General features: G+C 48.5%; 1 protein-coding gene across 1 annotated transcript in view; it reads right to left on the reverse strand.

Moving 5' to 3' along the window:
- LOC146182820 (presequence protease, mitochondrial) overlaps positions 1–15,891 on the reverse strand; it is a 187,102-nt gene that overhangs the window by 56,348 nt on the left and 114,863 nt on the right. The window contains exons 23-24 of the mRNA XM_084608927.1: positions 3,585–3,638; positions 2,409–2,480 (exon numbers count right to left, since the gene is read on the reverse strand). Of these exons, the coding sequence (XP_084465053.1) occupies positions 2,409–2,480; positions 3,585–3,638 (126 nt within the window). The remainder of the gene's footprint in view (positions 1–2,408; positions 2,481–3,584; positions 3,639–15,891) is intronic.

Raw genomic sequence — 15,891 nt, forward strand, 5'->3', positions numbered from 1 at the left:
GTTGATCTGTTGGCATGGTTTATATATACAGTCGAACCCGGTTATTTCGAACCCGGATATATCGAATTTTGGTTATATCGAATTTTGGTTATATCGAACTCACGAAATATCCCCTTGAAAATCCCATGTAAAAGTATAGGAAAGCCGCGTCATATATCGAACTCAATTTCACCAGTCGTTCGATATATCGAACTCCGCACCACGCACTGGAAAGTGTGCCTTCCCCAAAGGCGATCGCATCACCCTTGGCCGTTTGCCGCGTGACGTTTTCAAGCCACGCGCGGAAGGAATGAGAGGGGACAGTTCGGCGACGGCTGGTCTGGGCAGCGCCGCGCCCATTCCCCAAAGGCGCGCGCATCTGCAGTTGTCATTTCCCGTGCGCCAACACATGACGTTTGCAAGCCATGTGCGTTGGTGTGCCCATTCTTTTGCCGAGCTATCTCTCTCCTTCAGCATGCGCAACGCATGCACCAAGCCAGCTCAGCCCGTTTTCAGACAGACGTCGGACGCTTTCTCCAGCGTGTGTTGCGAACCCTCTGCGTGCGGCGGCGCGGCGGCTGACGTGGCTATGGCGCCTGCGGACTTTAAGAAGCGGCAGCTCTCTCTCTCTCTCTCTTTTTTTTTTTTTTGCGAGAGTCATCCTTTTTTATCGTTGTGCTGTACGTGCGGTGTAGCGTAAGATATGGCGGCTGCGGACGTTAAGAAGCGGCAGGTTTTTTTTTCTTTTTTTCTTTTTTTGCGGGGATGTTTAATTTTTTTTTTTTTATCATTTATCCTTGCATGTATGAATCAGCGAAAGCACGCGGTCAGCTGCTGCAATCATGACGCCCGCCCCAAGCGCGGCGTGATAAATCGACTTGTGCCAAGCCATCACGGGCACTCTGCCAAGTTCGCTCCCCGCCACCGCAGGAGCTATCAAAAGATAACCGTGCCCTGACGTTATCGCTGCGCATTATCTTGGCACGCTGCCAATGAGCTGTGGATGAGACGACTGAAACGGACTGACGCGCGCATCGACATGCAAGCAAAAATGCTCGGGATTTCTGCCGCCGCGGCGACACAGAAACCGTGTTTTGAGCTGCCGCGGTGGCTCGAGCGTCGAGCGGCGAGAGGGACGCAGTTCCAGCAAGTTTGAAAATTTTCGCTCTGTCGCTGCCGCTTGTCGCTGAGATCACTCAGTCGCTTGCATGTGGGCGAGCTGGCCTTAACGCATTTCTTTTTTTTTTTTTCAAATTCTCTGGTGCAAAAGTGGAGGATCGGTTCATTATGCGAGTGGGTTGATTACACGACAAATACGGTATCGTTTTTTCGCATCGTAAGTGCCGTCACAAGCCGATTTCTGTATATCGAATTATCGATATATCGAACTATTTCGCGATCCCCTTCGAGTTCGATATATCTGGGTTTGACTGTATACACAATTACTGATACATCAAACTATCATCAAACTATTTAGCGATCCCCTTCAAAGGCAGGTGATCCTCGTAACCCCGCACACAGGTAGTTACGGTCACTGCAGATTCATTATGTAAGTCTTTTCCTTGTAACTGTAGCAGCAGTTCCTGTCACCAGAGCTTCCTTCCTTGCCCTTGACTTCTCGTGATTAAATACCAGCCCCGGATGGGACCCCTCCTCAAAACAAATTTGTAGAACCTCCTGATGTTCTTGTACAGTGTTGACCAAGAAGACACAGAATAAAGCTCGGGGGCATCTAACTTGTGTGCTTCCCCTCCTCTGTATAATGTTACTGTGAAACTTAATCCTGCCTGACAAGTGTGGCAGACTGCACAGAAATCTGCGCATTGCCATGAACCTAACTCCCCCCCCCTCCTTCCCCTCTAAATATTCATAGACAACCTACAACCTCACTTTTTAAGCAATTCTTTCTGTTTTTAATTTTTGGAGCGGGTTATATGCGCAAAAATATGTCGGGTATTTTTGCAATAATGGCCAATTTTAATATACACATCAAACAGTAGTACAAATAAAATTGCTTAGCCAACACTGTTTGCAAGCAACCTGGTACATAGTCTGAATGCTGCCCAAACTAGTGCATCCAATTTTCTATATTCTGGCCACGACTAACCACAAATAACATTAGTCAGTGTGCCTTTTATATAATGGGACAAGGAACTCTACTGGCACAAGACTATAAGCAAAAGAAGCGTTCTGCATCAATGAATTAAGAGATCATATTGTTAGCTCACTAACAGAACTCTTTCAGGTCCAAGAAGCACCTTAGCATCTGTAACTTGGAACTCCAATCTAGTGAAAAATTTGTTTTACAGTGGACTAAAATGGGGGATGCTAACAAAAGAATATGCATAATTGTCATGAGTGCACGCACACGCGCGCACACACGCACACACACACATGCCAAAACCAAAACAAGCAGTGCAAAAGCTTACCTGTATGAGTAAAAGCTGAGGCATCCACCGGGGCGAACAGAAACACCCACTCCATAAGCACCGCCCTTCTCCCTGAACAATAAACAAAACAGGAGAAAAATATAAAAACTATAGACAAGCACACCCAAGATGCTAGATGCCATATTTACCTGAGAGTAACATGACCACGACTGTAACACAAGGGTCAACAGTACAGGCACGAAACAGAGCAAAAAACAAACAAAAAATAGGCCATGAATGTAATGTGAGGGTTGCTTTTGCAACCAAGCAAGAGGATAAAAAAAAGTACAGGAATGTAATGCAAGCAGCAAGGCCACAGTATATGCGTACAGGAAGTAGCGTGGAAGTTAATGGACAAAAAAGTACTTCATAAAATAACTTTCATGTGGCTTTCAATGCGCTTGCTATCACCATTACAACAAAAGTTTTACAATTTCATTATTCTTCAGAAAAGTCAAGCAAAAGATTCTCACTCAAGGCCAATAAAAAGATAAGCACGAAGCCTCGTCACGCCATCATTGTGTCAACCGTGTACTTTAGAGGCCTTGTCATAAAAACAAACTTCTCCAATAAGAAGAGCTTCGCGCTGTTAAATAATGAAAAACTTCTCCAAGTCCGCTCATTGTGCCTCCTGAGCATCACTGATTGTTCTTGGCAGCATTTAAATAAAGCCATACACATGAAGCTGTCAGAAAACTAAGCTGCAGCATGCAAATGCAATATTGCCCAAATGTGCACCGGATACTGGTAGAAAGAAAACCGAAAAAAACAACTAGAGCGTGCCTTTTTGTGCTGAAATGCGACAAAAAAACTTTCCGTGCACCCGAAACAGATTACTGCCGATCGTACGGGTCATTGTCAGCACTGCAGATATTCCGTATGCCAACCAAACTTGAACCAAACGAAAAGAATGATTTTCATTTTGTGAGCATTCACATTTCCCTGGAACAATGTGTGGAGTTTGCACTCGGTGCTTGCAACTCCAATATGTGATGTACTGTGCTAGTTACCTTAGTTAGATATTTGCAGCTTGGAGCTCCCACTGGTTCATCAATATGGCATTTAGTTTTTTTTTCCTTTTCCATTTTTTGGATATACAACTAAAGGAAATATTTCTAATAGCTCTCAACTCAAGCTCTATTGTACACTGTACAAAGATACGAAGCACACACTGACCTCACTTCTCGCAGCAGGTACTTGAATGACAGCAGCTGAGATGCAATCTGAAGACTGCCGGGAAGAAGAAAAAAAGCGTTCACAAAAACTATATTAACCAAGTACAAAGTTCACACAAGTCAGTAAAGCACATTAATCCAGTTGTTAATAACGTCAACAAAACTGCAGCAAAGAGCAGGCACATAAAAACAAAATAAATGTTTATGCTATTACTGTGTAAATCAGTAAACTTAAAAAAGCTTGGTTCGGAGTGCTAAAGCCCCTTCATTACTGGAAACTTCCGGCACTCTTTGAACTTTTGAACTCTGCCGCCACTGTGCAACCTCCTCGTCTTTTGCATCCCAGTTACCACCCAGCTTTCTGAATGATGACTGGTTCTACTCACCCCCCCCTTGTGCCCTTAAATATGTAAGATTACATTTTCCTTGCGATTTTTTTTTTTTCTTGGATACTACTTTTCTGTAATTCTCAGCATGGCCAATGCTCCATAAAGTGATTTGAATGATTTGAATGCCCTCGAAATGTCTACACAATTTTTATGGCATCACAAAGAAAGCATGACAGCATGAACAAAAAACAGTGGCTTTCCAACATAGGGGAAAAAAAATGAAAGAAATTTATTCCGACCGGCAACAGCTTTACTGGGAGAGCAACATGCATTATTATTGCTCATTTTTAAGACACGCTGATTCAACTTTTCCTGTTCTTTCCGCTTGGTCCTCATTTTAAACGCTATTGCTGAGGTAATCGGTACACTGCATAAAAAAATCTCTTGCACTCAGCACAGTAAATCTCATGTTGGAATCCATCACAAAAGTTATCTAATTCAATCAGTATAGCAGCCCTATAAATTCTGCCTTCTACACCTTCCATAATCTTGTAAATATCAAAATAACAGCTTGAGAGGCTAGTTGGTGCTAAGAATCAATTGCTGAGAAGCTTTCTTTCCAGCTTGCACTGATTTATTGGTAACCGAGATGCACGATATGCAGGCTTTAAAGACAAGTTTTCCTATGGGTGTGTGTCTGTGTGTGTGCACAGTGGGCAAGGATTTGCATGTCTGTTATATGATGGCTGGCTGGTACATTGGTTAGCAGGGTTTAAAGTTCCAAAGCAATTCAGGCCCTGAGGGATGCTGTAGTGGAGGGCACCAAAAATTTCGACAACCTACAATTCTTTAACGTGCACTGACATTGACAAGTACATGGCCACCTCGCCTTTGGCTTCCTTAGAAAAGCAGCTGTCATCGTAGCAATTGAACCCGTGTTCTTGGTATAAGCAGTCGAGTGCCCTAACCATTCAGCCAGTGAGTCAGGGCTGTGTTGTAACATGGAAGAGATTCATACAGAGATATGCTATTATTACAAAGCCTAAACAATCTATAATGATTATGTGAGCACATGTTAAATCGTGGGGTTTAACATTTCAAAGTGACACATGGCTTTTGAGAGATGCCATAAAAAAGGGCTTTGGATTAATATAAACCAGTAAGACGAAACCTTGCGGGAACTTATCCGACCAGCTCGCCCCATCTGGCCTCAGAGTGTGCCTACCTTGCTGGTGAGTTGGAAAACCTCGATTCCTTAGCTTATTTTATTGCTAGCTGGCATTGTTGTTATTACAGCAATAAATGCTCAGCAGCATGTGTAATCAGGAGTAGGGTTGGTAGTTTGAACACTCAGCCACAGTTAAGCAGGAGAAACACATTTATCCCCCTATTAAAACCCCACAGTTCATGTAGTGTACACAAGTGCTTCTAAACACACAAAATGCAAACAAACGCGTTCACGCCTCTCACTGCCTATTTAGGAGTACAGTCGAACCCGGATATATCGAACTCGAAGGAGATCGCGAAATAGTTTGATATATCGATAATTCGATATACAAAAATCGGCTTGTGACGGCACTTACGATGCGAAAAAACGATACCGTATTTGTCGCGTAATCAACCGACTCGCATAATGAACCCACACTCCACTTTTGTACCCGAGAATGTGAAAAAAAAAAAAGCGTTAAGGCCAGCTCGCTCACATGCAAGCGACTGAGCGATCTCAGCGGCAGCGACAGAGCGAAAATTTTCAAGCTTGTTGGAACTGCGTCCCTCTCGCCGCTCGAGCCACCGCGGCAGCTCAAAACAAGGTTTCTGTGTCGCCGCGGCGGCAGAAATCGCGAGCATTCTCGCTTGCATGTCGATGGCGCGCGTCAGTCCGTTTCAGTCGTCTCATCCACAGCTCATTGGCAGCGTGCCAAGATGCTGCGCAGCGATAACGTCAGGCGCGTTATCTTTTGATAGCTCCTGCGGGTGGCGGGGAGCGAACTTGGCAGAGTGCCCGTGATGGCTTGATTGCCCAAGCCTGGTTCGATTTATGACGCCGCGCTTGGGGCGGGCGTCATGATCGCAGCAGCTGACCGCGTGCTTTCGCTGGTTCATACATGCAAGGATAAACGATACAAAAAAATAACAATAAAATAAACATCCCCGGCAAAAGAAAAAAAAAAAAAAAAAAAAAAACCCTTGCCGCTTCTTAACGTCCGCAGCCGGCATATCTTACGCTACGCCATGCGTACAGCACGACGATAAGAAAGAATGACTCTCGCAAAAAGAAAAAAAAAAAAAGAGAGCTGCCGCTTCTTCACATCCGCAGGCGCCATAGCCACGTCAGCCTCCGCGCTGCCGCACGCAGAGGGTTCGCAACACACGCTGGAAAAAGCGTCCCACGTCTGTCTGAAAAGGGGCTGAGCTGGCTTGGCGCATGCGTTGCGCGTGCTGAAGGAGAGAGATAGCTCGGCAAAAGAATGGGCACACCCACGCACATGGCTTGCAAACGTCATGTGTTGGCGCGCGGGAAACGACAACTGAAGATGCGCGCGCCTTTGGGGAATGGGCGCGGCGCTGCCCAGACCAGCCGTCGCCGAACTGTCCCCTCTCATTCCTTCCGCGCGTGGCTTGAAAACGTCACGCGGCAAATGGCTAAGGGTGATGCGATCGTCTTTGGGGAAGGCACACTTTCCAGTGCGTGGTGCGGAGTTCGATATATCGAACGACCGGTGAAATTGAGTTCGATATATGACGCGGCTTTCCTACTTTATCATGGGATTTTCAAGGGGATATTTCGTGAGTTCGATATAACCAAAATTCGATATATCCGGGTTCGACTGTATGACATCGGGGAAAGCCCGTTATACTAAGTGGCACGGGCCGAGGCTCTTTATTTTTCTTTCCTTTTCTGCCTCAACATAACATATGTATGACATCGGTGTAGTAGAAAGACCTGCATGCACACTCGGTACAAAGCGTTTTAGTGCATATGCTGTTCACACCATTTCCCTCTCCACTGCAGTCTTTGTAATGCAAGCACATTACTCCTCTCACCTGTGGAAAAACCACCTCAATAGCCACTAACATGTTGTTAGGAGAATAAAATGAGGCTTGCGCTCATGCACGAGAGGTGGCGGCACCAGCGACGCACACAGTAACGGCCGCGTCGGTTAGATGGCGCGAGAAGCGGCGGGCGGGGAGAGCACGCAGAAAGGGGGCTTAGCCAGAACCACCTGGCTTAACTACATCTCCCCCTTCCTCTTATCCCTGGGGACAATGCCTTCAGGGTCGGCGCGAAGCCCCTTAAAAAGAGGACCAATCGTCCCGTCCAGGCAGAGCTGAGCAGCTTTCTCTCAGGAAGAAGTCGAGGCACGGCCCGCCAGACTATCCGAACGAGAGCCGGCCCCGCCCAGCTAGTCGTAGTCGTACGCGTCGCCGCCGCCACCGCATGCGATGAGCGCGTAGTCGATGTCCATGACTTTGAAGATTTTGACTTTGTGACTTCTCTGTCGGACGAACCGCGGGAGACTTGTCGAGGCAAGACCCGCCAGACACTGCTCCCCGGTCCGAAAGACCAAGTCAAACACAACGCAAAAGAACGCGAAGTCTAAGTCGTAACAAGTGGTGGAGGTGCTAAATTCCCCGCTATGGACAAACAAGAAAAAATAGGGAAGTCAACCACTCACCGAGACCGCTGAAACGCAGTTGCGGAAAAATTAGGATTCGAATACAGGACACGATTCGAAGGGGAAGACAAAAAACGCAATCTGAACGAGCGTTTCAACGACTTATTCGCTCTTTGTGAGGAGGTTATCGCGGCCGCAAGAAAATAAGCCGCCAATGCACACAGCGGAAAGAGTTTTGAGGAACCGCATCATTCCCGCCAACGACCGAACAGCAATGAGCGAGCAACAAAACACGGCGTCAATGAGGGCGTTCGCGCCGCCTCCCGTGTTTAAAGGGACAGCCGATGAAGACCTGGAGGATTGGCTCCATATATATGAGAGGTACGGCAGATCCCTCGCGTGGACGGACGAACAGAAAGCGGACAACTTGGTGTTTGCTCTCGCGGACGTCGCCCGGGCCTGGTACGTGACAGCACTCCGGGAAAAAAAACGCCGGAAACATGGTTAGACTGGCAAAGAGCACTACGGGCCACCTTTGCAGGTGCGCACGCACAAGAGTGGGCGTACATTCGGCTACAGGAACGCAAGCAGCAGCTAGGGGAGACCCCACAACAGTACGTGGCTGGGGTGCTACAGCTATGTGGACGGGCGAACGCGGCAATGACAGATGCCGAGAAGCTTCGGTACTTACTGCGGGGCTTGCGACCTGAAATGATGGAACGCGTGGCCATTTCTAACCCCAGCTCCACGCAGGAGTTCCTAGAACACCTGGAGCGCCTGACACACGTAGGGGCCATGGCACGCCACGCTCTTATGACCATGCCGATGCACCCGCTGCCAGGTATCCCAACCGGGCACCCGGTAATGTCCTTTAGCCAAGACCTGACAACATCCCTTCATGCTGCAGGCACCCCACCACAGGTTCTCTACGCACCTGGCCGCCATGAAAACCCTCAAAACAAGGGCACAGATGCTATGTTAGAGGCCATGCAAGAGACCCTGCGCGCCTTAACTGCAGCTGTGGATCGCCTCGGGCAACGTGACCGCCGACCGTTCCCGCCACGTGGCTCAAGAACACAGGGAGGACAAGTAGTTTGCTTCCGGTGCAACCGAGCCGGGCACATCATGCGCCAATGCCCAGAGAACCAGGCACTTCCAGCCCCGCACCAGTCGGGAAACCGGTAGAGCCGGGTCCTGCAGTCCAACCCAGTGGAAAGCATAAGGACTCGGTTTACGCAACATTCCACCATACACAACTCATCATGGTTCCTGCCACGGCGGAAGACCTGGACGTCCAGGTAATTATAGACACCGGAGCCGTTGTGAATGTAATTTCGGCAGCCCTAGCTACTCGACTGAGGAAGCCGGTTCGACCATCTGGCACTTTTGTGCGTGCGGTGAATGGAGAGATAGTGCAATCATGCGGAGAGATAGACTTGGAAGTTATGATCGGAGCGGAGGTTAGCACGAAGGCAACGTTTGTAGTGCTCCCAAGTTTTCCACATGATGTGCTGTGCGGACTGCCATTCTGTCAGGCAACCCAAATGGTGCTTGATTTCCCACAGAAGAAGATTACCCTGCAGGGACGGCAGTTAGCGTTACACCTCGAGCAAGACGATACTTGCGACTCACCTGACACGGTACGTGTACAGTGCCTAGAGGAATTGAATCTGCCGCCCCGAACCGAGGCCATTATCGCAGTACGGATCGCAGCTCAAGGGCCGTACTTGGTTGAACCACTCACTCAGTCGAGACAAACATAGGACCTAGTGTTGCCCGGACCCTGACGGTCGTTAACGACGAGATAGGTTACGTCCGCATTGCCAACCCAGACACTACCTCTCTCACAGTACCAAAGGGTACAACTATCGGACGAGCCACCACCATCAGCAAGACAGCTCTAAGCGTTTCTCTGCCCAGTGATCAAGAGGGTACGAGTCAAAATATTCGGCTAGGCGAAGAACTACCGTCTGAAGCCAGGCAGATGTTCCAGGACTTGGTACAAGAATATAGCCACATCTTTTCTGAACATGAGATCCAACACGACACAGCCCGCCCAATCCACCAGAATCCCTACCGATACTCTGCATACGAGCGAAAAGTTATTGATGATCAGGTCGCCGAGATGCTGGAAAAGGAAGTTATTCGGGCTTCATCGAGTGCATGGTCGTCACCGGTAGTGATGGTACGCAAGCGCGATGGATCATGGCGGTTTTGCGTTGACTTCCGCAAAGTTAACATCGTTACGAAGAAAGATGTACACCCGCTGCCTCGCATGGACGACATTATGGACAAGCTACAGGGAGCGAAATTCTTCTCCACACTCGACCTGGCATCCGGTTACTGGCAGGTTCCAATTAAGGAACAGGACAAAGAGAAGACTGCGTTTGCTACAGGAACCGGACTCTACGAGTTCAATGTGGTACCATTCGGTTTGTGCAACGACCCCGCTACATTCCAGCGCACGATAAATAAGGTTCTGTCACACCAGCTATGGAAGATCTGCCTGGCATATCTAGACGACATCGTGGTATTCTCCAGAACATTAGAAGGACATTTGCAAGACCTGCGTGAGATTTTCCAATGCTTAGACGAAGCAGGGCTCCGGCTTAACCAAGCAAATGCAACATAGCTTTCAACAGCATCCGGTATCTTGGCCACATCATCAACGGACATACCATTCGTCCGGACCCGGATAACATTCGCGCCATCTCTGAAACGAAAGCTCCTACAAGCCGAAAACAAGTTCGAAGTTTCCTGGGCATGTGCGGTTACTACCAGAGGTTCGTCAAAAATTTTGCACGTCTTGCACGACCGCTGAACGAACTCACCAAGATGGACACAAAGTTCACATGGACTCATGAGTGTCAGGAATCTTTCGACACATTGAAGGCCCGACTAACCAACGACCCAGTCCTCCGACTATTCGATCCCTAACTACCCATCGAGCTCCATACTGACGCCTGCGGCTACGGGATCGGCGCGGTGCTGGTGCAGAAAGACCGCAAGGAAGAGTTCGTTATCGGATATGCTAGTCGTCACTTAAACAAAGCAGAGGCGAACTACAGCACGACAGAACAAGAATGCTTGGCTGTTGTATATGCCACAAAGCAGTTCCGACTGTACATATTCGGGTCCCCGGTTACAGTTGTCACGGATCAAGCTAGCCTCACATGGCTAATGTCAGTAAAGAACCCAAATGGACGCCTCATCCGATGGAGCCTGATGCTGCAAGAGTTCAACCTCACGTTAAGACACCGACCAGGAACAAAGAATATGAACGCTGACGCATTGTCTAGATTGCCTTACGATCCCGCTCCCGAGGACGAAGAGGAGTTCCCGCTTTTCGTAGTGTCTCAAGAGGACATTGGGAAGCTTCAGCTTCAAGGCCCGTCCCTACGACCAATCGTCAAGTACCTCCACAAGCCAGGTCAACCTGTGGGGAAGAGGGTGAAGAAAATTGCAAGGCCTTTTTCCCTCGTGAACGACACATTATATCGAAGGGCCAAGGGGTTTACTGAGGAAAGACTGGCACTTGCTGTGCCAAGAAGCCTATGACGAGAAATCCTAGCCGCGTGCCACGATGACGTCACGGCCGGTCACCTAGGGGTAAAACGGACACTGAAGAAAATCCGCCAGCGATATTTTTGGCCAAAAATATTCACCGAGATTGTACACTACGTCCAATCCTGCGCTGACTGTCAAACAAGAAACACGACCAATATGAAACCAGTGGGCGAACTACAACCCCTTCCCCCGACTATGTACCCGTTTCAGCAGGTTGGAATGGATTTTGTGGGCCCGCTAACAGAATCCCGAGACGGCAACAAATACATAGTCGTTATGATAGACAATTATACGAAGTGGGTAGAAGCAGTGGCCACACCTGAGGCAACGGCAGCTTATGCAGCAAAGGGCTTCATGGACTCGGTGGTCTTAAGGCATGGCGCACCAGAACGTGTCATCACCGATCGGGGCCGCCACTTTACTGCTGAAATGATGGAAGAACTCTTCCGGCTGACGAGTACTAACCACGCCTGCACCACAGCGTACCAGCCCCAAACCAACGGCCTTTGCGAGAGATTCAACCGAACAATGGCAGTAATGATCAGCAAGTACGTCTCTGCCAATCATCGAGATTGGGACCAGTTTCTACAGTACGTCATCTTTGCGTACAACTCTTCAGTACACGAAACGACTGGATACTCCCCGTTCTTCCTTCTCCACGGCAGAGAACCAACCTTGCCCATTGACGCTGCACTAGGGCTCCCGCAAGAGACCAGAAGCAACTTGGGCGATGTCGCTGCGCGCTGGGAAGAGGCCAGAGAACTCGTGCGGAACCGTGAGCTTAAGAGCAAGAAAAACAGCAAGGAACGTTTCGACGCAGGACGACGAACCCAGAGCTTCGCCCCAGGTGATCTAGTTCACATTCGAATGCCAACCTCAAGACGTGGGCGGACAACAAAGTTTCTTCACCCTTATAAAGGGCCATTTCGAATAGTGAGACAGACCGCAGAGAATGACTGGGAGGTAGAGTCGAAACGAGGTAAACGGGACATCGTAAACGTGGAACGGCTTAAACCGTAAGTTACTCGAAATTTCACTGAGGATGAAGTTTCGCAAGCAAGCAGCAGCAGCAGCACTGCGCTCAATGATGAGCCCACGGCCAAACCCGTACAAAAGACCGCGCCAGTAATGAAGATGGAGGCACCGATAAGGGCAAGGCCAGCGGATGGGGCTAATAAGCGCCTACAGCAGGAATGCAATATGAGTGATAGTGACAGTGATTGTGATCGTGAAAAACACGGCCATGGACCGGCGGCGAAAGGAACAGTGACAGCAGAATCAGCGGATGGTACCAATCAACTACAGCAAAGAAACAGTGCTAGTGATTGTGATGGTGATAGTGATGGTGCTCGTAAAAAACACAAACTCGGACCGGCGACGGGAAGTGAAGTGCAAACGCGGGTAGCAAACAGTGCACACGATAACGATTGTGACAGCTGTGAAAGTGAAAGTGGCGACGAAGAATTCTTCGACGCAGAAGATTTTCCACTACCCGCCAGGACTCCACCGAAAACAACCTCGACTAACGCGTGGGACTCCAGACATCGCAGGCTGCTTGTGAAGCCTCAAAAGGACGACTTTATCTACTACTAATACAGTGCTCAAAAAATAGATGGACACCATGTGTGATATGGTGATATTGTGATGTGACTTTATCCCAGACTGAGCGTGAACGCCTTTGGTGTGCATTTTTCTTTGGCATTCTTTGTGATGGAGTGTGAGCGAGGACGCTCAGCTTTTTTTTGATGAGATTGCGATGTTAGGAGAATAAAATGAGGCTTGCGCTCATGCACGAGAGGTGGCGGCACCAGCGACACACACAGTAACGGCCGCGTCGGTTAGATGGCGCGAGAAGCGGCGGGCGGGGAGAGCACGCAGAAAGGGGGCTTAACCAGAACCACCTGGCTTAACTACATCTCCCCCTTCCTCTTATCCCTGGGGACAATGCCTTCAGGGTCGGCGAAGCCCCCTTAAAAAGAGGACCAATCGTCCCGTCCAGGCAGAGCTGAGCAGCTTTCTCTCAGGAAGAAGTCGAGGCACGACCCGCCAGACTATCCGAACGAGAGCCGGCCCCGCCCAGCTAGTCGTAGTCGTACGCGTCGCCGCCGCCACCGCATGCGATGAGCGCGTAGTCGATGTCCATGACTTTGAAGATTTTGACTTTGTGACTTCTCTGTCTGACGAACCGCGGGAGACTTGTCGAGGCAAGACCCGCCAGGCACTGCTCCCCGGTCCGAAAGACCGAGTCAAACACAACGCAAAAGAACGCGAAATCTAAGTCGTAACAATGTACTGCATGCAGTGCCCCTAGTGTAAAACAGGCTAACTACTAACAGGCTAATGTGACTATCCAAGCCATTTCAAAGCAATCACTACACTGCCCAGCAGTACAGTAGAACCTCGGTGATACGAATCTCACGGGGTCGCGAAAAAATTCGTATCATTAGAACATTCATATCATCAAAACGAACAAAAATAAGAATGCAGAAGCATAGGAAAGGCAGTCGAGCATATCTATTTATGTCCGAGAAGATTTACTACTGTCGCGCGGTCATAGCTCGCCACTCGCGGCACACACAGTGCGACAAGCGATGGCTACGTCGGCGACGCGTGGGCCGTGTGCCTCCGCGGAATTTGCGCGGCGTGTACAGGTTATGCTCGCCTTTTTTTTTTACCTCCATGATGCTTGCAGTCGTTGCCATTTTGCGAGGTGTTTCCTCGTCTCGTTGTCATTGTTCCTTCGATCCGTCCATGTTGCTTGCTTTGTTCCACCGTCAACCATATTCTTGGTGGCACATCGCAGTGGGGCGGTACGCAAGTTATACAGGTACTTTTGAGCTGAAAGCTTTTGAGTACAGGCTACAGCATGGCAACCGCACTGCCAGCAGGCACTTAGGCGTCAACGCGTTCCGCGTAGCACAGAGAAAGCGATTGCAGTGTCGACACGAACTCGGATCAAGTCTCTGATCAAGAGTAGAACTGTATGGTCTGCTGTGAGCATTATAACACGAAACGTGGGGAGTGATGATGAGGCTGCGTGCGGTAAATAAAGTGCTTTAGCAATTTGTGCTTTTGGCGACCCTGTACTTTTATAACAAGGGTAAGTTCTGCTTGAAAGTAACGTTTTGGTTATATTTACAATAGCTGACCTACGAATCCCGATTCGCACCTTTTTTAGCGCTCCAAAACAGCTGCTCGAAACTTTTCCCCGCATAATTATCGCACCCCCCAACTTAGCATCAATTTTCCGCGAAAAAAGGTGCGAGCATTATGAGAGTAAATACAGTACTTTTCGCAGCACGTACAGCATGACTGGAGATGGTGACATGCAGGCCGTGCGGCACCCCAAACTGCTCGCGTATCGAGATCGCAGAGCCAGCGATGTCCGGTCCGTGCGCACCCACTGCGTCTGTCGCTGCCAGCTACGGCGATTGCGACATCTGCGGTTTGTGGGCCACGCGCCGCTGAAAGTTTTTCGCGGCGTGAGCCCGACAGAAAATCACGATGTCGCCGAGGTGCGGCCCACGCGTCACCGCAAACCACGTGTGATTCGTACATACAGCACAGCTGGTGATTGCGGAGTCATCGATGTGCGGGCAGTACATAGTCTCAAGGTTGCGGTCGCAGTATGTGCGTTCATATCATCCTTAGTGGCGCGGGAGAGTGTTCGGACCATCCGAAATTTTGCACATTGTACACAATGCACTCTGGCTGGGGAATTTTGCGAATTCGTATCATCCCGAAATTCGCATGAACCGAATTCGTATCACCAAGATTTTACTGTATTTACATGCACGCATACGGCGTAGTGCGTGCTGTTTCTTTTGCAATTCCCTGATCACTATGGATACTAAGCAATCTAATCTGGGGATGACATGCTGTGAACATAATTTAGTTTGCATTATATTTTAATGCGCGCACTTCTGTTTCAAGGGACATAAGAGAGGTCACTTCAATTATTTTTCTAAAAAAGTTAAGTTTCTGGTTCTATCCAGGTATGATGATGTCTGTCCGGCAGTAAAAGAAACATTTACGGGTGAGAAAATTGCAATTAAATATTTCTGCCGCTCGACTCAAAACTCATGGCATCCTTCCTAAAATGGGCAGGTCACCGCTGTTCTGAATTCAGTGAATAGTGATGTGGCATAGACCTTGGGATCTGAGCCCAAAAATTGGTGTCAACGCATATACGTGATGGCACAACCTGCAGTTTTTTTGTTTTTTTTCCAACTTATAAAAGCTCTTTTCTGGGTGCGAGTTGTATCTTGCAGTTGTATGCAGTTGTGCGAGTTGTATGCAGCTCAACTTCTGTTAGTCTTCAGGGTGCCGTTAAGCACACTCCCAGGGAGACACTGGCCAAAATATGTCATGAGATTATGGTGATGAAAAGACCTTGCCTCATATAGTACAGATCGAGCACTACAATATCAAAGAAAAGAGGCTTTACAATTTTAATTTGTCATTGAAAATCGCATAAACACAACTGAGGCAGTATCTAGTGGAGAAATCCTATTACTTTCACAGTAGTACCCCACGTGACTACATGTCAGCAAAATATCGCCGATTTTCGTAAGTAGACACTGTCTTTTTTCTTCTAGGAGTGCTTGTCATAATTCATTATATTGTGTGCTCTCTCTATTGCGTTCTTACATAAAAATCGCCTCTCTTCACACTGCAAGAGACATGCTTTTAGGTTTTGCCACTAGATGGCGCCACAGTGTTTAAAATTCCACGAATGAAGCGATGATAGTGCCCACTAAAACTTTCATCAACGAGGCGTACATTATTGTGCCAT

The sequence above is a fragment of the Amblyomma maculatum genome, chromosome 7, assembly GCF_055883805.1.
Source record: "Amblyomma maculatum isolate TAMU_Amacu chromosome 7, ASM5588380v1, whole genome shotgun sequence".
In the NCBI taxonomy this organism is placed as follows: domain Eukaryota; kingdom Metazoa; phylum Arthropoda; class Arachnida; order Ixodida; family Ixodidae; genus Amblyomma; species Amblyomma maculatum.